The sequence below is a fragment of the Dipodomys spectabilis genome, unplaced genomic scaffold (genome assembly GCF_019054845.1).
Source record: "Dipodomys spectabilis isolate Male_0828 unplaced genomic scaffold, ASM1905484v1 ptg000089l, whole genome shotgun sequence".
Taxonomy (NCBI): Eukaryota; Metazoa; Chordata; class Mammalia; order Rodentia; family Heteromyidae; genus Dipodomys; species Dipodomys spectabilis.
This window is the reverse complement of record NW_024870766.1, coordinates 2,969,208-2,993,562: the sequence shown is the minus strand read 5'-3', so window position 1 is coordinate 2,993,562 and position 24,355 is coordinate 2,969,208. Positions and strand designations below refer to the sequence as shown.

The window sequence follows — 24,355 nt, the reverse complement described above, 5'->3', positions numbered from 1 at the left end:
CAATAATTTCTAGAATTGGGTGAGCCACTGGCACCTGGCTAAGACCACTGTTTTTATCTTTTTTCCCCCTTATCACCAAAGCATAATGAAAAATTAAATGTGATAGAAACTAATTCTTAAGAAAATAAAGGAAAGATATATATTGTCAATTTTTTATTATATGAATCACAAAAACAAAATTAGTCCCCCAATGTTTACACTAAGTTTTTTTTTTTTTTTTTTTTTTTTTTTTTTGACAGATTCCTTTTATTGGAAAGTAAAATAGTTGTAGAAATTAGAATATTTTTACATTATTGTTATATTTTTATGCTTTGTATCAGAATGTACCTCTTATGACCACTGGATCTCTACATTATTGAATATCAGTGTTTAATTAAGAGGAGCTGCAAATCCTACTAATCTGAGAACAATGATAACTCCGTTGCTTAAAATTTTAAGCCCCTGTTCTGGCTGTGCTTTATGCACTATGTGGAATCTGATGCAGCTCTCTTCCACTCAGCCAACAATTCTTTCTGGACCTCTTCTGGTAGTTCATAGAAAACTTGAGGATCAACTTCAGGTGGAAAAGTAACTTTCTCTGCAGCAGACTCTTGCTCTCCTTTTTCTTGAAGTCCTTCTTGAGGAGAGGCTGTTGTTGTTTGCTTATGGCTGCCTGTACTGCGGTTTTTGGAGAAAAGCTGCTCACTCTGCAAATTTGGAAATGAATGGAAAACAGATACAGTAGTGTTTATTTTGGAAAAGTGAAATCCTTGAGATTCTTTAGGTCCTTGACTTGTTCGTTCATCTTTTAATCGATTATCTATATAGTATGAGTAATCTTTTTGGCTAGATGAATAACAGGAATTACTGCTACTTGAACTTGAGGTTCCTGGTTCACAAGGATATGTAGAAGATACCTGCTTGCTACTGGATAAATTATCTCTAGAAGTTAATGGAATATCTTTCATTTGCTTTGTAGAAAAGAAAGATAATACTCCTCTGGAAGCATGTAGTGGACAACTCAAACTTCCTTTCTCTTGAAATTTTTCTCTAGATTTTCCAGAAAGTATTTCGTCTTGAATATCTGCAGGAAGCTGCTTAAAAACTTCTTGGTCAACCTCCTCAGGAAGTAAACAGAGTGGAAATTCATTAACATCTTTTTCATTAGAAACATTTGTAGTGTCCAATGGAGATTCCCCAGTTCCTGTACTTTCAATTCTTCCACTTGGTAGAAAATTCGAGTTTGTTTCTTTGTCTTTGAAAAAATCTTCTATATGAGTGTCTTTCATTTTAAAGCTGCGCTTGCCAGAGTGTGAAGTTGTTGATAATGAAGGTGTTAGATAATAATCAATAAGCCCTTTCTTAGCAGTATTTTGGGCTTTTAGGTTGCAGAAGCATACACTTAGAAGAGTAAGGTGAAATGGCATCTTCACATTCACCATATTTCGAAAAAGTTTCATAAGTATATCAACCATTGGAGTCATCACATCATAATTTCCTGTCCCTAACTTCTGAATGATATGGGATGGAATGGGACACTGACGACTCTCACGACTGTAGTGCTTCTCGGGTGAATATCGACGGATTACTAATCGTATTGTATGGGGCCTCCTTCCATCTTGGCATACCCTGTTCAAAAGGCTAGCAAGAAGTTCTTCAATCTTTTTTTTAGCTTCTACTTCTGATGAACATTTTTTAAATGAATCTTCTTCACTAAAGGACTGAGGTGGTCCTGAGGGCATGACAGGAGAGTTATCCTCCCCAAAACTGAGCTTCTGGATACGCTGAGCAACTGAAATTCCTAATTCCTTTTCTAATATTTTGAAAGAAAAGCTTTGGAGATCACACACACTGTTGATTCCCAGAACTTCAAGACGTTTCGCAGTTTTATAGCCAATACCAGGCATTTCCTTTATGTGGTTCAAACTATTTATGAGATCTTGACAACTTTCAGGTAGTAAGACTGTTTGTTGATTTGGTTTAAAGACACCAGAAACTAATTTTGCCAATAGTTTATTAGAAGCGACTCCAGCACAACCTGTGAGCCCCAGCTGATTATGCATGGCTTCCCGCATCTCTGCTGCTACTTGGGATCCAACAAGTAGTCTCATATGCATGATATTATGGAGGTTCACAGGTTGATTATTGTATACATGACCAGACACTGTCACTGCAGAAAGCTCATTACTTTGAAGGTGCTGGAGTCTCTTCTCAACCATTTCTGTTAGATCCACAAAATTCTCATCAAATCCAAGTCTCTCAACAATGGGACTAAATTCTTCCAACAATTCTGTAACTTTGTAAGACATTTCTCTGTAACGGGTCAAGTCTTCTCCATTGACTAATATCAGCTGTGGGCACTTCTCTTTTGCATCTCTGACATTCATAAGTTTCTTAACTCCAAGCTCCCTAGCTTCATAGTTGCAAGTAACCACCAAGTATTTCTGCTGAACGCCTTCTCATTTACACCCAGGGAGGCCGCCCGGTTCCGCCGGCGCACACTCGGCCGGCGCGGGAGCCTCCGGCGAGGGGCCCGCCGCCTCCGCGTCCGCCAGCTCCATGGCCGCCTCTTCCGCTTCCTCGTCGCGGCCGCTTCTACACTAAGTTTTTAGATGCTTATTTTCAATTTCTGTGCTTTTCTTATCATGGACCATGAATGGTTTGTGTCTTGGCTTCCATTGAGCATGTATGAATAATGCTGGTTTAGACTGAGAAATACACTAATTTTTCAAATAATTGTCACAGTTCTCAGTTTTAATAGTAATCCAGGGCACTGCCTTATAGTTTTGTGTGGATAGTATTCATATTATATTAGAAATTTTTAACTATTTATTTTTTGCTTTTACAGACATTTGAATATTGCAAAGGAAGGTTTTACTCAAGCTAGTTTAGGCCTTCTTGCAAATCAAAGGAAACGTCAGTTGCTGATTGGACTTCTGAAGTCTCTGAGAACTATAAAAACATTGGTATATATGGGTTTAAAAAAATAATAACTTAGTTTTGTGGTTGAGACACATTTTACATTTGATTTTTTTTTTTTTTCAGCAAAGAACAGATGTACGCTTAAGTGAAATGCTGGAGGTAAGTAATAGACTTGGAAATTTGGTAATGCTACGTTAAAAGTATATAGAAAAAAATGTAATGGACTTAAATAAGATGTACATTTTTCTTGAATTGCTATGTTCTATAAACAGATCCCTTGTTTAAAAATAATAATCTAGAGCCCTAGAACCTTTTTCTATAAACATTCAGAAAATATTAATGGGAATGTTAACTCTAGTCTTTTGAGTTCATGTGTCCAAATAAGAATAAAATTATCTTTTGCATTTGACATGCAGTAGCAATGTGTGGAATATGTGTAGGACTTTCATTATATTTAGTATCTCATGTATCAACTGGTTTTCTGAGTGAGCCATCTGTTTCTCTTTGGTAGTTTCTTAATATTCTGTGACTGTTTCTTTTATAATAAGGTTCAAAAGCCATAATGAAATATTAAATATTATAAGAAACATAATAGTTAAGGTTCTTGGGGTAGTTACTTTGTCATTACCTCAGCATCCCTAGTGGTTTGAATTGCATCCATTGTCTTTAGAGATGGGCATAGGAGAAAAAGTATATGCAGCTTTCTGTATAAACTTGGTGTTGCTTCTAGATTGTTGCTAATATTCTTAAGTTATTGTGTTAGCTTTCTAAATCAGCTTTTCTAATTTTTGAATTAGCTTTTCTAAAAACAACTTAAAGGAAGGAAAGTTTATTTTGGGTTAACATTTCAGAAGTTTTATTTTGTAGATGTTTGCCACATTAGTTCTGGGCTGGTGGTAAGGCAAGGCTTCATGGCAGAAGACAGATGAAAGATGCTCACATGATGGTGACTGGGAGGTTGTGGGGAGAGGTCTCAATATAATTTTTAAGGCAACGTCCACAGTGATCTACTTCCTCCCTCTAGGCCTCACCTTCCAAAGGTTTGCCACTTCCACCAGCACCATAGGCTGGAGATCGTGTCTTTATTTAGCACATGGGCCTTTGGGGGACATTACGGACATTGCTAACCATACATTTAATATTTCACTTGTATGTTTAAATTTGTCTCTTTAGAAATATCTGTTATTCTGTAGGTGGTCATTTGATAATGATTGTGTCAATTACAATAGATTTCCAACTGTTTCAAAACATTTTTATATAAACATTACTAAAAGAAGATAGGTGAATTATTAAAATGTTCCTATGAAGCAGCTTCTATTTATAGACTTTATATATTAGTTAAGGTCTCAGAGGGGTATTATGATACATGGGATGGAACAGAATATTTAAAAATTATTTTTCATTGTTCATACTTTAGGTCTGGTTGTAGTTGTTACCTTATGTTTTTGTTTATTTTTATTTTTTTGGTCCGGTCGTGGGCCTGAACTCTAGGCCTGGGCGCTGTCCCTTAGCTCTTCAGTTCAAGGCTAGCGCTCTACCACTTGAGCCACAGCACCACGTCTGGCTTTTTTTTTCTGCTTATGTGGTGCTGAGGAATTGAACCCAGGGCCTCATGCATGCAAGGCAAGTGCTCTACAACTGAGCCACCTTCCCAGCCCTTTTTTTTTTGATCTTTAAGAGGAATTAATTCTATAACTTTGGTTAGAATAGGAACACTGATATATTTAATGGGGAAATAGTTAAGAAAAATGTTTAATGATTTGCTTTGTTTTTCTTAAGGAGGAAGACTATCCAGGAGCTATTCAGTTGTGCCTGGAATGTCAGAAGGCTGCCAGCACTTTTAAACATTACAGTTGTATAAGGTATGATAATGCAAGAATTGTAAAGCTGATTCTATTGCCAGTATTTTTTTTATGTACTTGTATACCACGATGTTAATAAATGTTGGGAGTTAATATAAAGTGCTGTATTCTAGTTTGGAATTCACGTTCATACATGGCTAGTACAATAGAATATAAGTAATAGTGCTCAAAGTATGTTTCTTAGTTCTGCCTCTTGGTACTTCATTGGAACTCTTTTCTCTTGTTTTTTTTTTTTTTTTTTAAGTCTCAATGATGTCATTAATAAAAACAAAGTAGTAGTAGCAAAAGTAAGTCTGCTCATATTTGTATTATATCTCCTGGGAATTTTTCTTCTTCCTTAACTTTTCCCATTGTAGAAATACTGAACATGGTTTTTTTGTTTGTTTGAGATCAGGACTCTGACCTTTTTTGCTTTTGCTCATTGGCTAGCGCTCCACCAACTGAGTCACTCCTCCAGCTCCTCCAGCTTATTTTTTAAGATGACGTTCAGGTATTTGGCTCATCATGATAAGTCTTTAAAAATTTAAATATGATTTCAGTTTATGTAATAGCCTTCTTTGTACTACTTCAGTGATTGTGTATTTAGTGTGTTAGGTCTCCTATTTAAAGTGTACTATTATAAAACATATAGTGCAGCAGTGGTTGCTAAATCTTTTGTTATTCTAACTTGATTAGTAGATTTTTGTGCTGGGATGTGAATCTTTTTTCTGCCAAGAGTTATTTGGATATTACTAACATCATTATGGGCCATATAGAATTATCAGGAAGACAGGCTGATAGCAGATAACAAGAAACATTACATGTCTGTCTTGTCTTGTTTCAAATGCTTTTGCTGGTCTTCTATGGCTCTCAAGCCAGACCCTCTCCACCACTGAAGGATTTATATTACTAGTATTGGGGAGGCTCTAATCCATGGGTATAATTTGCATCATTTTTTCAAAGCCATTCTGAATAAGCAAGTTAAATAGTATGCTTGTTAAGCAAACCCAGTTTCAAATTAAATCCTAATTCAGATTAAATCTGTACCTATCCCAGAATGCAGCTCCTTGATTTCCTGTATGGAAATTCTGCCCTCCAGTGAGCATAATTCACTTAGGTTATAAATGTTGATTGCTTGTATCTGAAAAGTAAAAGGATTATGATAGAATAGGACATTTATGTGGGTTTGAATCATGATTTTGCTTAAATATACTTTCATAAATAGACTTTCATGTTAAGGTCTTTTGCTAGTCTAGCAAGAGCTAGACTATCTTTTTCTAAGGATCATGCAGCTTGAAGTAACAAATTTTTTATTTGACTAGGATATACATAGTTGTATATGACCAGTAATACTTTAGTTTTGTCTATTTGGAGAATGGTTAATTGTTACTAAAACTGTGATGATGTCATTTGCACTTACTAGACCGAGTGAACAGAGAATTAACTCTATAATGTTGAATGTAGTTGGAAATTTCTAATAAAGTGTGTGGGTTCTAAAAATTATCTTTCATTTAGTTCATGTTTTGTGGTGCATCTATTACAATGGTAACAGCTTTTTTATTAGGAAGAAATAATTCTGGAAGTTATATGTTTACTGAGTATTTATACTAGGTATTTTGCTTTGAAATTGACAATATAATGCTCAACCATATACAATGATCAGTGTAAATCCTCCACATAAGCATGGCAAGAAGAGCTTGCATTGAAGTAGATACAAGCAGAGTTTAGGGAAGCTTGAGACAGAAGGGAATCAAGTATACAGTTGTTGGAAACAGTAGGATCTCACTCTTTGGGAGGTCAAGACTAAGGAGAATCTGAAGCATAGACAGAAGAAGTTAGGTCAAGATAGGAGGGACTGTCATGGAAGTCCAAGGAACTTTGTTGCAGGTAATCATTGCTGCCAAACAAAATGAGGACTAATAGCTATTTATTGCATTTATAGCAACAAAGAAGCTATAGTCAACCTTTTTAAGGACAAATTTGAGCTGTGGTGAGAGTTGGTTGAAGTATTACTGTAATTGAGGAGATTTTGCCAAGAGGAAAGATATAGAATTAAAAGAGAGAAACTTGAATATTTGAAAATGGATGGAAAAGTGTGAGAGATTGAAAATGAAATAGGGGAACACAGTAAATTGCCAGGTCTTTGCAGGAATTAATTTGGACACCATTCATTATAACAGGATAGAATGAATGTAGAATTTGGTGGCAGGAAATTGCGGAAGCAGGTTAACTGCTGAAACTATTTTTGATTAGTTAAAAATTCAGTTTTAACCATGCTAAAGTAAATATATCACATGATGAGAGTTGGCTATGAAAATGTCTTTGAAAGAAATTCTTTCTTAGCCTTTGTGAAGTTTGAGTGAAGGGGCTTCTAGCCATTTTTATATTGATGTCTGTCTGGACAAGTGGAGAAAGTATCAGTATATGCTATAGTTATCAGATATTGTAAAAAGGTAGAAATTGGAGAATATCTATAATCATAACTTGAGTATGAATAATTCTTATTTTAGGCTATACAGTATTTAAGAAGCATGTAGGTTAGTTCATCATATGGGACAGATTGAGTTCACTCTTCTAACAAACAACCTTTTAGTTTTATTTAGTTTATCAATTAGATGTAGACTTCTGTTATTGTACATTCATTTTTCTTTTCCTCTAGTGTTCCAACAAAGTGCTATTGCCTGTTTTTGAGCGGCATAGTTGGACTTGTTCAGACAGGAACCATTAGTACTTTAAACTTTTTATTTAATTGACCTAAATTTTTGGAATTTTGGCAGAGACACGATTTAATCTTTGCTTAAATGGGAGTGAACCAGAGTGAAAAATCATAGTAATTAATTTCCAATTGAATTTTTATATTCTGTTCTTTAAATTTTTATAAATACTCTAATTCTTGTTTTGTACTAGCAAATGATATATTTCCCTTAAATGTCCTTTAAGAGAACCAGTTCATGATTTAGATTTTTCTGCTCTAAATTTACTAATATTTTTTGTGCCCATTCTGGGGCTAGAATTCGGGGCCTGGGTAAGGTTAGTTCTTGAGCCACTTGAGCCACATTCTACCACTTTGAGCCACAGCTCTACTTCTGCATTTTTGGTGGTTAATTGGAGATAAGAATCTCATGGACTTACTTGCTCAGCCATGTGTAGTTTTACTTTGGTAAATTGTATTATCCTCTTTTCTAGTCATACCTCATTTCTTTAATGGGAATGAGGTTATTGGTTGAGGGCAGTGACCTTATTGTATAAGGATTGATACTTGGAATAGATTGCATGGGACAACTAGGAGACTGATTTATGATTCTGAAAGTAGGAAAACCAGAATACATACATTTGTTTCTTTACAAAATAGTATTGTCTAATAAATCTCAGATGGTAAGATGATATAGTTTAATATATATATAGTGCCAAACCATATCATCATGCACCATGTTCCAGTATCTTCAATAAAAGGAACTGTAGTGGAAACTTCATTTTTATGACTGGCAGCAAATGTTTTTATATGATTTGAAAACTCTTGAGTTGATTGACAGAGTCATAGCTGGAAATTACTGGAAATAAAAATCAGAGTGGGTTTATGTTAAAGTATGTAAATGAAGCATTCTTTTTTATTTGAATTTATCTGAATTAGCTTCAAGAGAAGTTGTTCTGAAGTGTTAAAACTATTTTATTTTTACTTCACTTGAGAGACATTATTTAGTGGAATCTCAAAACAGTCTATATTACGTTTGAAAAGTTTGCATGCTATCAGAAGTAGTTTGAGTACTGTACTTTTAACATAGATACAATGTGTTTAATTTTTCATAATTTTTAAATAATCCTTTATTTTCTGTTAGAATATAATACTGTCAGTTTTGTGAAAACTGTAGAACATAGAATGTAAGTCATACAGCCAATGAGTACAGCATTATATTTGTAAATATACTAGGGAATGACTTCAGTTCCTTTCTTAGGAAATGTGCCTGCAGTCTGTTTTTCTAGTCTGGCCAGGGACCACTGGTAATGTTGGAAGGCTAAATGATTTTGCTGGGTGATCAGGCTTAACCCTGAGTCCCGTTGTTCTGTGTACTCTAATCGATTTGTTGATACTGTTCTATTTGCACTCCTTGCCTTATAATTTTTGTTTTCTTGTTCCTCTGCACAGTGCTTTTTAAGATTTAAATAAATCTATAGATCCCAAAACCATAATATTTAACTGAAAAGGTCTTAAAAGGTAAAGGCTTTCTTTCTTGAACCATACACAAGGACATGATAATTGAGAAACCCATTTAGCATGTAGTAGAATCATTAGTCAAGCTGAAAGCAAACTTTTTGGTATATTTCCCCCCCTCAACCACCTTGAATATGTATAGGAGGACTTGAATATGTATAGGAGGCTCATAGATACTAAGGGATTTGACCTTAAATCATATGGGTTACTAAATAACAGACCAGGCCAATGATGCTAACTCACCCTGTACTGTTGAGTCTTTTTGTATGGTTAAATTTGAACAAAATGTTGCTTTATTTATAACCTTTCTAGGATTAATTTTTGCTAGCTTGTGTGTCCTAGTGCAGCTGTTGAAAAGAACATTTAATTAGTTATTTATAAATATGTTGTATTCAATATTTTCTGTAGCAATGGCAGAAATACTCTGCAGAATTGTTCAATTCATCCAATTCAGCTTGCAGAGAGCTCGTAAAAGCTTTTAGCTTTCCATCTTGGAACTAGCAATTTTTCTAAATCATAATGTAGCTTTTATTTATCAAAATGCTTATGAGTAGATCCTTTTAACGTACTTGGATTAATTGACTGAAATGGCTTGAATTCACATTACTAAGTGATAACCAAGGACCTCTTTAAAAGCTGTACAAGGTAATGTCCACTCCTTAACTACTAATTTTTATGTATGGATGTTTAATTAGCAGTCAATTGTTGTCAAACTGAAGTTGAAGATTTTGAAAGGCTTATTAATAAAATTAAATTTTTGATATGTTTTATATTTATAGTCTTCTACTTGCTATTTATGTTGCCGTATTTGTAGTACTTCACTTTATGAAATTTAGAAACATCCAACTTGAAATAAAACCCCAGTAAAAGCAATAACTAGATTTATGATAATTAAAAAATAGAAATGAATACTATCATTCACTTTTTTGTGCCAGTCTTGGGATTTGAACTCAGAGCAGGGATGCTGTCCCTGACCAGTGTTATCTACGTGGGCCACAGATTGACTTTCAGCTCTTTTGGAAGTTAATTGAGATAAAGAGTCTCACGGGCTTTCCTGCTCATGCTGGCTCTAAACCATGGTCCTCATATCTTAGCCTGTTGAGTAGCTAGAATTACAGGAGTGAGCCACCAACATCCAACTATTTTTTACATTTTATCTGGAGGCTGTGAGTGAATTTAGGTTATGCTTTTTCTCCAACCTCAACATTTTTTCTAAAACAATGTGCTTACCCCTTCTGGGTTTCCATTATTTCCATTATTTGCCTCTATTGTCTCTGGCTCCAGCCTTATGTGAACTCTAGAAGACTATACAGTAGAAGAATGAATCCAGTTTTAAATGCCATTTGTTTATTTTTCTCTTGTTAACTTCCTTTTGAGTCTAGTGTGGTTCTGTTTCTTCTGAAAAACTTTCCTTTTCCTATCTCCATAATTTTATTTAATGAAGTAGAAAAGTGGAGCCAAAGGAATGATGGTAAACCTTTCTCATTTTTATTGGAGCCAGAAATTTAACTATTTATTACTACTCCGCTTTAGGAAGTTAGTTTAGTTTTCCGGTGGGTCACAGAAGAATAGTGACAGTCTCTTAGAGGCTGTCTTGGAGGAAACCTGTCACAGGCAGCAGATATTTGATACTGTAGTGCTGCGTGCTATGAACAGAGCATTGTGAAAATTATTGGAAGTATTTAGTGAGTTGGACCTTCCAGAGGAGATGACATTTGAGTTGGGCCTGTAAAGTTAGATGGACATTTGCCAGTGACAGAGGAGGGACAGTCTGTGAACACTGTGTACAAGAATTGGGAGCATGAAAGTCTGTGGTTAGGGTACACATTCTGTATGGCCATAATACAGGTATTGAAAAGTAAGAAAATTGGTATTGTATGGTATGGTATGCTAATTTGGGCTCTGTCCAAATTAGTTTTAGGTTTTAGGGGAAATATCAAAGATTTTTAAAGCAGGAGGTTAATGTGATTGCATTTCTGCTTTAAAAAAGCTGTGAACTCAGTTGTCTTTAGAAACCAAGCAAGAAACGATGTGAAAGAGGCAGACGAAGAGCAAGGTCATGGGTAGGTTGACAGGACTGCCTTTCCCATAAAGGCTGTTTGACTGTTCTGTCAGGTCACATAGAATATTGACCAAAGGCAATGTGAAGTTCAACCTTGCTCAAGGTTATCCCTGACAGATTTTTTTGAGGGTGGTTTACAGCGTGTGGCAATTGTGTTTGTCAAGTAAATGGATGGATATTAGGGTGTATATGTTGTATATGCAAATTAATTGGGAAGCTATTCAAATAAAGCAAACAAAAAAGTCATAAGTTTTGAGTTAGGACATGAAATAGATAGGTACAGATATGGGAACTACTGAATGGGAATATAGATCTCACTGTAGAACCCATTGGAATATCATTGCCAGTTAGATCCTGAGAGAGAAGCATGGAAGATAACTGGAAGATTCCAGTTTGAATGGAGTGGGGGGTGGGTGGTAATGCTCTGAATTGACACACACAACATGGGAGAAGAAAGCATGAGAGGAGAGGCTTTATTTAAAACAAAATAATTTTATATATTCATTCATGAAATAACTCATCTTACCCTGGTAGTCACTATTCTATCCTCAGTGCTTTTGTTTTTATTTCTGTTTTATTTTGGTTTTGGTGCTGGAAATCAGGGTCTGTACTTGCAAGGCAGGCATCCTTCCAGTTCAATCATACCTCCAGCTCCTTTCACTTTATAGTTTGAATAGGACCTCACATTTATTCCTTGCCCATCTGGGAAATCCTTCAAATTTATGCTTTCCTCACTGCTGTGTTGTCAGGCACATGTCTCCATAGCCAGATTTTATTGGTTGAGATGGAACTCTTGGACTTTTTGCCTGGATTGACTTTGAGTCATGATCCTCCCAATTTCTGCCTCTCCATTAGCTAAAGAGTATGGGTGTGAGTCATTACATGGGGCCCTACTCCCAACTTCATTGTGACCAACTTTTCAGATTCTACATATGATTAAGGTTATGCAGTGAATGTCTTTCCATGCTCAGCTTGTTTTACTTATTGTAATGTCTTCCAGGTTGAGCATCTGGTCCTATCTAGCAAGATGTCATCCTTTTTATGGCTGTGTTTTATGCTGTTATACCGCATTTTCTCCATACATTCATTCATTTTTTTTTTCTGAGTGGGTGTGAGGTGAGGCTTAATTCCAAGTGCAAAGACATTATTATGGTTATCCTTTCAGAGGAACTATTTTAGAGTCTGTAGCTCTTATTCATTCATTGGTTGGGGGGGGGCAGGAATTTTCCTAGAATCAGTCATTTTAAAGGAAAACCTCAGTCTTGCCTGTAAGCATTCCGTTAACCTATATATGTGTATTTAGCCATATATCAGGTATAATTTCTGATTGGAGATCTTAACTTTTCTAACAAGGTGTCATTAGGATTCTGTTGCTTGTCAAACAATATAATCGTGCTCATGCTCGGATTTTGCTTTGGAATACAATTGCCTGTTCTCTGTGTCTACCTCTCTCTGTGTTATGACCTCAGTGTACATTGAAAGGCTCAGTAAGAAGCAATAAAGGAATCATGTTCATGTATGCTGTCGTATTGGCAAGGCTCTTGAGCCTTTGTGAAGATATAAATTCTCCTTTATCAAGACATGCAGAAATTTTTCTTAGAACTTTATGTCAGTAAAAGGGTTTTTTTTTTCCTTTGTTTTGTTTTGTCGCTTACCTGCTAGTGTGTTTTGATATTGTGGACACTGAATTGTGTACTGTGTTCCTCTCTGTTAGGAATTTGAGGTCAATTCATAATTGGTAGGCAACAGTTGCAGTCTACCCCCCTCCCCCCCCTCCCCCGCCCCCCCCCCCATGTTCAACTCATTTTTCACTATATCTTTTTATATACAACTTAAGTCCGTTTTTTAAAAGTCAGTTTTTTTGTTAAAATATTTTCATTGGATTTATTTTGTTAAATCTCACTAATATTTTTAGTAACAGCATATAATAATTCAACATCAGTTTTCCATATTTGCTTATTGCAAAATAATGCTGCAAGGATCATGTGATTTCAGATATGTATTCAGAAGTAGAGCTGCTGAGCTATGGTCAGTGTGGAATTTCATAGTTTTCCAAAGAGGTTGCATAAATGTTCTCTCTAGCATTGAATGAGTGTTTCATTCCATTAACTGATGTTATTTCTGGTCTTTTACAAATACATTGGGCTGTTCTGCTTGTTGATTACAGTGGTTTTGTAGCCACTTTTTCCAGATGACTGATGGACTTGTGTCTGTATATTGTGGGTTTATTGTCATTTGGATATTCCTATCTATATATGTTCAAGCCATGCGCCCTTTATTTTTATTTTGTTCTGTTGATGTGTTTATGTGTTCTTAGGACTGATACTTTATAGTAAGCCTTTGCTTAATTTTAGCTTAATAATATAACATTGTTCCTCAAGATTTTCTTGTTTATTCTTTGCCTTTCAAATTGCCACATACATTTAAGAATGTGCTTTTTAGTTTCTACCAAGAAAAAGGCTTACTTGGATTTTGATTAGAATTTCAGTTACTCTAGATCATTTTGATGGGAACTCTACTGAAGATTGCACTCTGTGAACATGGTATATCCCTCTATGTATTTAAGTCTGACTTAAAAGTAGTACATAAGAATTTTCATCTTCTGATTCCTTGCTTCTTCAGTATAGACATTAACTTCATGAATTTTGAAATTTAGTTTTTATTTAAACTATGCATTTCAGTCTTTAACATTGCTATTAGTTTTAATTTAAGTGGTTCCTTTCGTCTGTAGATTCTTTAGGATTTTCTACTCATAGTCCTATTGTTTCTACAGTAGCTCTCTTCCTACCCCTCCCCTTCTTCCCTCCGTTCTTATTTCCCTCCCTGCCTTGCTCCCTTCCTCCTTTCCTAATTCTTTTCATGCAGTATACAACTGGCATTTGTTTATTTGGCTAACTGTTTGGTCACCCTTAGCTTGTCTCTTTTAAAGATAACATATGTAACTGTTTTGCTTGTCTCTTTTAAAGATGATATATCTAACTCTTTTATTTAATAGTGAGTTGAATTCAAAGCTGCAAGACACTTTGGAACAAATTGAGGTAAGAAGGGTTTTATCATTGGTAAATGATTTTTCCTTTGTCGAGGCTTTTGAGTATCACAGTGCATCATTATATTTTGACTTCATGTTATCAATGTTTTTAGATCACTATACTTAAGCTGTTGTTTTTGCTTTGGAATATCCATGAATTGTCAAATAGTGTTAATCTCCTTGTAAGTTTAATGATGCTTTTGGAATTATGGGACCTCAAAACAGTACATAAAAATACCACTATATGTAGAAAAAAATCTTTAGTCAGTTAATTTACTTAAGAGTAATTTTTGACTGATGAAAAATACTCTTAATTTTTTAAACTACTAGTAATATCTCATATAGTTGATCAAAATGGTAGAAAACTGGCAAGAATGGTATGTAGGATGAGCATGAAAACTTGCCTTTTCTTCTACTTATATGTAGATTCATCTCTTGTCAATCTTTGCCAGTAGAGCATTCATTTTAAAAAAGTTAATAAAATTTCTTCTGATACTTTGTTTTATTGTTTTAATAATAAGGGTGTACTTATAAAAATACCTTTTGTGAAATGACCTTTTGTGAAAATGTTCTTTGATTATAAATGCAGTTATTTGTTAATTGTAAAATTGAAATATTTGATAATCACAAATATTTGATAATCTTGCAAGTAAACCTTTGCCTGAATACATTTAATGAGGGCTTTCTATCAAGAGCTTAGTATTTTTTCACTCTGTAATAGAAAATATTATTGTATAGATTCATATATAAAATATATCTAGTAGAATAGAATTCTGTATACTTACATATAGTATATATTTATATACTTTGTAGAAAATCAGCATTTAAAAATTGAATCATTACAATAGAGATAAAGTTCACTTATTTAGATATAAACACCTAAATCTTGAGGTGTATGCTTTTGAAGGCACTGTTTTATTGAAAATTACGTCAGTGATTACAGAAAGTTTTTAAAAAATAGCCTCACAAATTCATTCATATTGTTATAAGATTTTAGCAGATATTTGAGGAAATATGAACTGGAGAAAAAAACACAAAATTAAAAAAAAACCTCATACTTGTTTTCCTTAAAGTCCAAGGTTTTCAATACTGAAACATTTATATTCACATTATTTTAGTAAACTTGGTGTGATAATTAAGAAATTATAATTTTAACATTTGTACTTAGTTTTGACTTTCTAATTCAGTGTGATACTAAATAGATATTAATTACTGTGAGAGTGGTCTTAATATTTTCATTGCCTTGAAAACTCAATTTTATAAGTCATTTCTTTCTCTTTTAATTATAAGGAACAATTAGATGTTGCACTTTCAAAAATCTGCAAGAATTTTGATATTAATCATTATACCAAGGTTCAACAAGCTTATCGACTTCTTGGAAAAACACAGGTTAGTGTTAAAAGGATGTTCTCCTATTGACTTTCATGCTTATTTAAGACTATATAATAGTAATGTAGTAGCCTCAACATTTCACTTCATAGAGTACACTTACTAACAGTGGTGACATGGTTGTTTTAAGGATGGGAACATCTGGTCAGAAATCTGTTGATGCGGTCCTGCTAAGGCAACCTCAGTTGGGGAGTGAATTTGAATGACTCTAGGTCTGCAAATGATGTTACAAACATTAAAATGGCCCCTGGCAGAAAAGAGGCTCTCCATCTCTTTAGGTGTATGTAGTGTGATTAAAATGCTACATATATTTTTTTGAATAAAGTGTTTTCCATGTTTAATTTTTTCATAGTTTTGTACAGGTTTTTTTTTAAAAAAAGGTGTGTTAGAGTTGGAAGCTGTCGGAGAATTATGGATTTAAGTCTAGCCTGGCTATACAGTAAGAACATATTTCAAAAAACTGAAATCAAAACTGAAATCAAACCAGAAGGGGGATACACACATAGACACATACACACATACACACAGGGCGTGTTGCAAAATAATTCAACGAGAGATGTGTCTAGTTTCTTTTTCCTCTGTTTTCGATTCTACAACATACCTTCTTTTTCTTTTTTTTTTTTTTTTACTTGTGAAAATACTGTACAGAGGAGTTACAATTACATGGGCAAGATAATGAGTACATTTCTTATCAAGCATTGTAGCCTCCTCCTTTGTTTCCCCTTCCCATCCCTTCCCATCCTCTCCCCACCCCCACCCCCCACTGAACCCACCTTCTCTCTCCCCCTACCCCTCACCAAAGTTATAAAGTTCGTTTTTTGACATAACGACTTGTACATCTCATTGTTGCAACAGGTCCACCTGTATCCCTATTTAAATGATTTGTTTTTTCCTTTCCCCTCCACAAATTATACTGACATTAAATACAATGAAAGCAGGGTTTATACCGTGGGGGGAGGGACATACAAAGCAACAAAGAAATAATCTTATAAATATGTTAGAAACAATCGCATGAAAGAAAAAAAACATTTGAATACATATCTTAAGGTTCATTTCCCTAACATCAACTTATCTGACCTTTTCTGCCAACATACCTTCTTATAGGTACTTTGACTACCTCAAAATGGTATGTAAACTTTTATGCAGTGTTTCCATTTGCCTACAAAACAGGTCTAGTGCATTTGTTGGATTTCTCCAAGGATTGTTATTCTCCCAAATGTTATAATTTCCTTCCTAACATATGCCTTTTAATTCTCTTAATAGCCAAGAGTGTCCTTGAAAACTTGAAGTAAGGCCCATGGTTTAAAAGTTAATCATATCTTCTATGTGTATAGGATTATACATCTATCTTAAATGGTCCTCTCTTTTAGAAAGAAATTTAAGGCTTTTTCAGACTACTTAAATTCTGTTTATGGTTTAATGTGTGAGTTGCTATGTCTCACTACTTTCTTAAGCATTACCTAGAAAAAAATCTGCAAGAACAAAGACACTGCCAGTTTTGGATTGTGATTTCTAATTTGTTCCTAAGATTGCTTTTCATTAACTCTTATGATCAATGAACTTACTTACAGTTTAACAAAGAAAATACCAGGAAGCTAGAACATGAGTTGTCAAGAGTGGGAGTGGGACTGGGGAGGGCAGTGAGAGGAGTAGCAGGCAAATGAAGAGAGGAAAAGTGGGCAAAACAGTCATTAACAATGTGCATATAAAAATGTAGAACATACAATGTACAATATGGAAATACAGCCAGGTATCCCTTAGGGGATGGGGGTGGGGTTGGGAGAGATGGGGAGATGATATTGATGATGAAAGAGATGATGTTGACTAACATACATTGAACTCAAAAGCTGACATGATGAAACCCCTTGTAAAACTACTTAAAGATAATACTTCTTTAAAAAGCAGGAAAAGTCCTTTATATTCATTAAACCCTTTGGTATCTACTAGATAGATTACCTCAGGCCCCTGAATATTGACTTTCAAGTATATTTTATTCTAGTGAGGGATACAACCTTAAAGAAACAAGCAAAGATACTGTCATGTGGTAACAAGTGCCATCCAGAACTATAAATTAGGGTAAGTGATTGGAAGTACTGCTTTATATGGAGAAGTCAACTATGAAAGTATATCTTGAATTCTGTAAGGGAGTGAATACTTAATGCTGGAGGGGCTCCAGAGATATTCTTATGCATGAACCCCTGAGAAGGGCAAGATGAATAGCAGTTATAAATACAGAGCAACAGAATAGTGTTCACAGTCCACAGACTTCCTTGTATGCTATGATGTCCTGCTTATGTGAAGATTATTTGTAGATAGTCAGCAAAGTAACAGTTAACTCTGGGAATAGAACTGATCTTAGTGCTATAATTATGATCGGTAAAGATTCTTTTCTCTGTGTTTTCCAATCTGTTGAAATTTATTTTACGAACATGAAGTTAACTTGTATGGTTTTTCTTTCCACAGACTGCAATGGATCAACTTCATATGCACTTTACTCAAGCCATTCACAATACCGTATTTCAAGTTGTCCTTGGTTATGTGGAACTATGTGCAGGAAACACGGACACAAAATTCCAAAAGCTGCAATATAAAGACCTCTGTACGGTATGTAGTATGTACATATATCTTCCTTAGGTTTAAAATTGATATTTCCTTTCTTTGTGCACCTACCATTGGATGATGCTAGAAAACAAAAACAAGTAAGTTGCTCAAAAGCTATTTCTTTTCTCCCATATTATTTTCTTCATAGGAAAACCAAAAACTCAGTCACACAAATGTAAGAGTGCTGAGTTGCTTCTAAATCAATTCTACCCTGTAGCTTATTTTCCTCTTCTTTCACTGATCTAAATTCTCTTTGCAATTGCAAAGATTCCTCAGGAATCATCTTTTTCCAACCTTTCTATGTGTTCATATACTGTTTCTGTCAGTGTCTGTAACCAGCTATTGAGCCCAATAGGTAAGATGTCCAAATAAGTCCATCTGGGCTGTTTTAGAAGTAGGTCTTGTTGATGGGGTACAGTGTGTAAAAAAAGGATAACCGACTGCAAAATGGAAGTGTTATCTACTTTTACAAGGGACGGTTGATTAAAAGTAAGGGAGGCTAATTAAGGAGGGATGCACTTGTGTAGGAGCTGTGGCCTTGGAAGGGAGGTGAGCAAGTAGAGCCTGTAGGTAGAGGGCGTGTTTTGGAAATGAGAAGAGAGAGGCTAGGCATGTTGGCAGTGTATTTGCTTCATATTGTAAAAATATTTTGAAGGAAGTCCTTAATCATATATATAGTTTAAAAATAGCATTAAAATTAAGATAGGCAAATGGAGAGGAAAAATGGACGTAGTAGGGAACAATTGTGCTTCCTTTCAATGGAAAGATTCTCAGAGTTATTTTCAACTACTTTCACATGTCAGCCTACGTGAATGGGAGTGAAATTTAACTAATTAAGTCCTTTTATAAAGAAATCTGGGGTAAAATTAGTGTTATATTTTATTATTTAATTCTGTTAAAGAGTCTCAGTTCTGAAGACCAGCAGCAGCCTGTCTCATTATGAAGTCTCTTCCATTGGTTAGCTTTCACCATTTCTCTGAGTTTAAAAGTTTAGTTGTTTTTGAGCTTTTAAAAATGTTTTTGTAGCAAGGCAAAAAATCCCAATGAGTATGCAAGGCCCTGAGTTCATCCTCAGTTGTGCACACCCACACACAAGCGCGCACGCACACACACACACACACACATACATGTACATCCATACGTAAATGGAAAAAGAAAAATGATTTTATAGCTGGATATAGTGGTACATGGCTTTTATCACAGTCTTTGGGATGTCTTCCTTCCTTCCTTCCTTCCTTCCTTCCTCTCTCTCTCTTTCTTTCTTTTTATTGTGAGAATACCGTACAGAGGAGTTACAATTACATGGGCAAGATAACAAGTACATTTCTTATCAAGCATTGTTGCCTCCTTTTTATTTCCCCTTCCCATCCCCGCCCCCCATTCTCTCCCACCTCCAACAAAGTTGTAAAGGGATTCTGAGGTAGGAGGATCACAACTTCAAGGTGAGCCTGAGCTGTATAGTAAGTTTCCATTCCCTTTCTCTCCTGCCTCCTCTCAAAAAAGTATAATTCACTGTCTTTTCTTCACCCCAATACTGAATCAGTTTTTCTTTTGGTAGTCTATTCTTTTAGTCTGGCTCCCTGTCTTTTTTTTTTTTTTTTTTTTAATATTAACGACAGACTAGTCATTTAGGTTCTTTTTAACAAAAATATATACATTATTTTGCAGCCTAAATAAATATCTAATAATTAAAAGCAAAATTTCTTTTCTTCTCTTTTCTTTTCAGTGGTAGTAGGGTTTGAACTTAGGGTCTTAGGTTTGTTAGACAGGAAGTCTAGCTTTTGGTCATGTCCTCAGTCCTTTTTACATTATTTCATTTAGGGTTTTGTGTTTTTGCCCAGAGCCAGTCTCAGACCTAGATCATCTATGTAGATTGGATTTCAGTCATGGTCTGTCATGCATAGCTATATTAATTGAGATGGAGTCTTGCCAATTTTGTCAGACTGGTCTTTGAATTGCAATCCTTTGCAGTCTGTGATCCTCATGTAGCTGGACTTAGAATCATGGGCCACCAAGTCTGCTCTGAACAGTAGTATTTGCACAGGAAAATCCAACTTAATTTATTACCAGAAAGGGACAATGTAATTTCCTGAAAAATATTAAGATTTGTTTGTGATTTACTTATATTTTAGCATACCTATATGTTTAAAACACTAGGTGGAGAGATTTATAGTTGCCACATGGAAGATCATTATTTATTAACTTTGAAGGGAAATATGTTGTGCTTATTTGAAAGTTTATAAAATATTCATGTTTTTAATAATATTGTTGGTAGGCTGATGGATTCCCTTGGGGGCCTATTAAAGATGTTAACTAGGATGTTATTAAGTTTATGATATACAGTTGGCTAAGCCGGCTGAAGTTTGCTCAATCATTTTTTCAATTGCTCATTTCCAGATAATGAGCTTTGTGTGCTTTCATGGTGTCTGGCATGCTAGAGGTGCTAAGCAAATGTTTCTTGAGTGAATTGGATTTTCATCTTTGTCTCCAGGAGGTGTGGTTGTTGACACAATTTACATCTAGTAGGGTAGGTGGGAGGGAAAGAATCCAACACTGAGTAAGTACCTTTTCTGGGCCATGAGTGCTCAGCATGTACACATAACTGAGGCATAATAATGAAACTGACCTATTGCCCCTAGGCTTTTAGAGTTCCAGTCTTATGAAAGATGTCCTTTCATTAATTGGATTATAATAATTCCATGGCCTTTCTTTTAAGGGTCAATAAATATAAAATTTTTCATGATATTAATAGAAAATACAAGTTATTCTTTTGTATAGAAAACACTTCTTTCTGTTCCTAGGTTCTCAGGGTACTTTCTATGGTGAAGAATTAATGTATTTTTCCTCATCAGGTAATCTAACTGACTTTCTTTACTATAGATAATAAACTGCCAGCAGCTTTGGAGCTAAATTTCCTTGGTTTGGGGGTTCTGTATAATATTAACTACTTGATTAATACTCCAATTTTATGATCTTTTTTGGTGGTACTAGGGTTTGAACTCAGAATCTCAGCATGTGCTTTACCACTTAAGCCTTGTCTCTAGTCATTTTAGTCTTTTTTTTTTTTTTTTTTGAGTTAGGGTCTTATGTTTTTGGCCAGGATGGCCTAGCACACTGTATTTCTATCCATGTTTTCCATTGTAGTGGGGATGTACAATAGGCATGTACTCTCATGTTCCACTGTTGTTTGAGATGGTATCTCACAAACTTTTTACACAAGCTTGCTGAGATTCTCTGGATCCCTACCTCCTGAATAGCTAAGATTATAAGTGTGAACTAGCCCTGTTTTTTGACTTTTTAAGCTAGGCTTATTAATAATAAAGCATTATAGAAAAACACAAGCAAAAGAAAATAAAAATGCATCTTCTGGCAAAGCTGGCTTTATCAAATGTGTGTGTGTGTGTGTGTGTGTGTGTGTGTGTGTGTGTGTGTGTGCGTGTGTATGCATGTGTGTATGAAGATAATTTAAAAGTAGCAGTATCTATTGTTTTATATTTTTCCTACTTACTGTGTTGCAAACAATTTTCCATTCAAGTAAATATATACTCAATATAACTTAATGACTTGACAGTATTTCAGTATAAGAGATCCTGTGGATTAATTAACTAGTTTACTTGGCATTAAGTATTCTTAAAGCTAAGTCTGTGCACACATCTTGAATGATTTCTTTGGGGTAGATCATGTGAAATGAAATTGCCTTGTCAAAGTGTTTACATTTCTAAGGCTTCTTGAAAGTGGGTTTGCTTACGCCACATCAGTGTTTGCTCTAGGCTCCTTCCCTGAATACATGAATGATTTATTTTGTTATTTAATAACTTAATTGTCAGATATCACAAGGTAACATATCAAAAATAACTTGTTCCAAGTGCTGGTGATTCATGCATTTAACTGTAGTTACACAGAAGAGTGAGATCTGAGGATCATGGTTTAAAATTAGCCTTGGCAGAAAAGTCTTTGAAACTCCTCTCTAATTAACCAACAAAAAGCTGGAAGTGGAGCTGAGGCTCAAATGGTAGAATGATAAAGCTAAGCCTGAGTTCAAGCCTGGCGCACACATACAAAATAATAATTTGTGTTGCTAATTACTCAGGCATATTTGGGATGTTATATTAAATGAGGCATTTATGATTATTGACTTTGTTGGGTAGGTAAGTGAGCCCCCCCCCCTTTTTTTTTGCCTTTTTCATTTCTTTTTTCCCAAATGCTATTGAGTTGAATATTGGGTCCACAAGAGAAACCACTTAAAGTACAAGGAATATTAATGTTTAGTTGAGGGCTTGCTTGGGTTAGCTTTAGAATAAACTCAGGACTTGGCTGTCAGCTGTCTCCTCACATTTGAAGTACCTGTGCACATGAGTGCAGGATGAAGAGGAAGTGTATGCAGTAGGGAGGGAGGGAGGGAGTGCAGGAGGCTGGAAGAGCAGCCAGTAGTCTGGAGTAGTTTGGTTGTTGGTGTATATCCAGTAAGTGCTATGGATGGAGTATGTGCTTGGATGTAGCTAGCTCTCTGTTCACCTGAAGTGGATTGAAAGGTTCTCAGCTCTCCAAGTCTTGAAACCATCTGTGTAATTAAGACTGCTGCTGCATGATTTGTGGGAACGGACCAAAGGTAAAAGTTAAAAGTGCTAGCTTAATTTAGAGGATGGTCCACAACTGCTAGCAGAAACAAATCTAATTTACTAGTAGAAAGCCATTTTGAAACCTACCAAAGAGTCACTTCTTAATTTGATAATTGTTTTTATATTTAAATACTACCTTTTACTGTCAGATAGCATAACAGTTAATTGACAGCATTGTATTACTTGAAATTTTGAAAGCTAGAATGTATTCTGATGACACATGCCTTGCTTATTTTGTGATATTAATGTATGCCTGTGATTTATGGGCGCTTCACCGCAGTTAGAAAACCATGGAATGGTATTTAGGAATACCATTTTCTTTCATGTGGAAATTAGCTATACATTATAAATAAATATGTAAGCATATACAGATGTATTAACTGATGTATAGTATATGCAGGGGAGAATTCTAGTGGTGTCCTTTGAGCAATTAACTTACTTCCAGTCTAACAAAATAAATACCATAAAGCTGGAATTTGGGCTGTCAAGGGAGGAAAGGTCAAGGGGATGAGGGCAGATGAATAACAGAGGAAGGGTGAAAGAATGCATTCATTATATATACGTGCAAATGGAACTAAGAAAATTGACGGCATGTGTGGGATTGGGAGAGATGGGGAGAACCACAGAAGGGGTGACACTGATCAAGATTCATTATACTTAGAAACTGATATGTTGGATGAATTGAAACCCCTTTGTACAAATACTTAAAGATAAAAACATAAATGAAGGAGCTCTTTATATTTCATAGTTTAGCAGTTGCTAGTTCCTTAGTTCCAGGTTGAGATCAGTCATGTTAACCGGGGTTACCTTGCCTTCCTGTGTCTAAACATACTGAGGACTGATGACACAGCTCCTGGCAGATAAGAATGACTGTGTTCCCCTAATATATTCATGCTTTTAAACAGTGAATGAATAAGCTCAAGTGCAAGGGAAATTATGCCAAAGTTTATTTGTATGTAGGGTTATAGAGATTCTAGGTGATTTTTTTTAACCTTGGGGATTCCCATGCATGAAGCAGTCTGTAGGGATAATGACCAACACAATCACAAGGTTAGACTCCAAGCCCAAGCCCAGTCATGTTCCCTCATCTCATTCAGGGTCTGTGATGGTTAGGAACTGCTTAAGCTATTCATATTTGTGCAGCGTGATACTTTGAGAGGTAATTAGAGATTGCCAGGATCTTGAAGTTGCTTAGTTCAGCGGACCAGTACTCAGCCCCTCACAGATGAACCTTCTTGGGATTGTGAAACGTATTTCCAGAAGCATTTCTGAACTCCCCAGCATCATCTTGTGATGGTAGCTTACCACTAAGAGCATTTATATAATGATACTGATAAACTTTTGTTTTCTTTAGTGTGAGGGTATGTGCATGAGTGACTGAGTGTGTGTGTGTGTGTGTGTGTGTGTGTGTGAGAGAGAGAGAGAGAGAGAGAGAATAAGAGAGAGAGGAGAGAGGAAGAGAGAGAGAGGGAGGAGAGAGAACAGTTATGTGGATATGTGGATGGGGAGCTACCATGTTTGGATTCCTGTGAAACTGTCGGGACATCTGTTCTCTTCATATTTGTTAGGATGTGATGAGAGTACTAACTCTAAATGTGAGGCAAGAAATAATAATGCTTTCGGGATACCATGAAGAATTTCCATTTTGACATTTTAATATAAGAAACATCTTCCTAAAATTTCTTTAGGGTTTTGTTAAAAGAG

The 24,355-nt window shown here is 35.3% G+C and overlaps 2 protein-coding genes across 4 annotated transcripts in view; one reads left to right on the top strand and one right to left on the bottom strand.

Annotated features, from left to right (window-relative positions):
- Vps50 (VPS50 subunit of EARP/GARPII complex) overlaps positions 1-24,355 on the top strand; it is a 103,056-nt gene that overhangs the window by 21,688 nt on the left and 57,013 nt on the right. For all 3 annotated transcript variants that reach the window (XM_042684494.1, XM_042684493.1, XM_042684495.1), the window contains 6 exons: positions 2,828-2,945; positions 3,025-3,060; positions 4,681-4,763; positions 14,010-14,052; positions 15,333-15,431; positions 17,895-18,035. In XM_042684494.1, the coding sequence (XP_042540428.1) occupies positions 2,828-2,945; positions 3,025-3,060; positions 4,681-4,763; positions 14,010-14,052; positions 15,333-15,431; positions 17,895-18,035 (520 nt within the window). The remainder of the gene's footprint in view (positions 1-2,827; positions 2,946-3,024; positions 3,061-4,680; positions 4,764-14,009; positions 14,053-15,332; positions 15,432-17,894; positions 18,036-24,355) is intronic.
- On the bottom strand, positions 232-2,558 carry LOC122111779 (DNA polymerase iota-like). Its single transcript, XM_042684496.1, has 2 exons — positions 2,504-2,558; positions 232-2,437 (listed from the first exon to the last, which is right to left on the bottom strand). Exons 1-2 carry the CDS (start codon positions 2,538-2,540, stop codon positions 465-467), a joined length of 2,010 nt encoding a protein of 669 aa, XP_042540430.1. The 5' UTR covers positions 2,541-2,558; the 3' UTR covers positions 232-464.

Excerpts from the sequence above, each read along its gene's own strand:
- LOC122111779 (XM_042684496.1), bottom strand. The coding sequence starts at position 2,540 with ATGGAGCTGGCGGACGCGGAGGCGGCGGGCCCCTCGC. Across the intron at positions 2,438-2,503 it reads GGAGGCGGCGGGCCCCTCGC|AAGGCGTTCAGCAGAAATAC; the intron begins CGGAGGCTCCCG and ends GGTGTAAATGAG.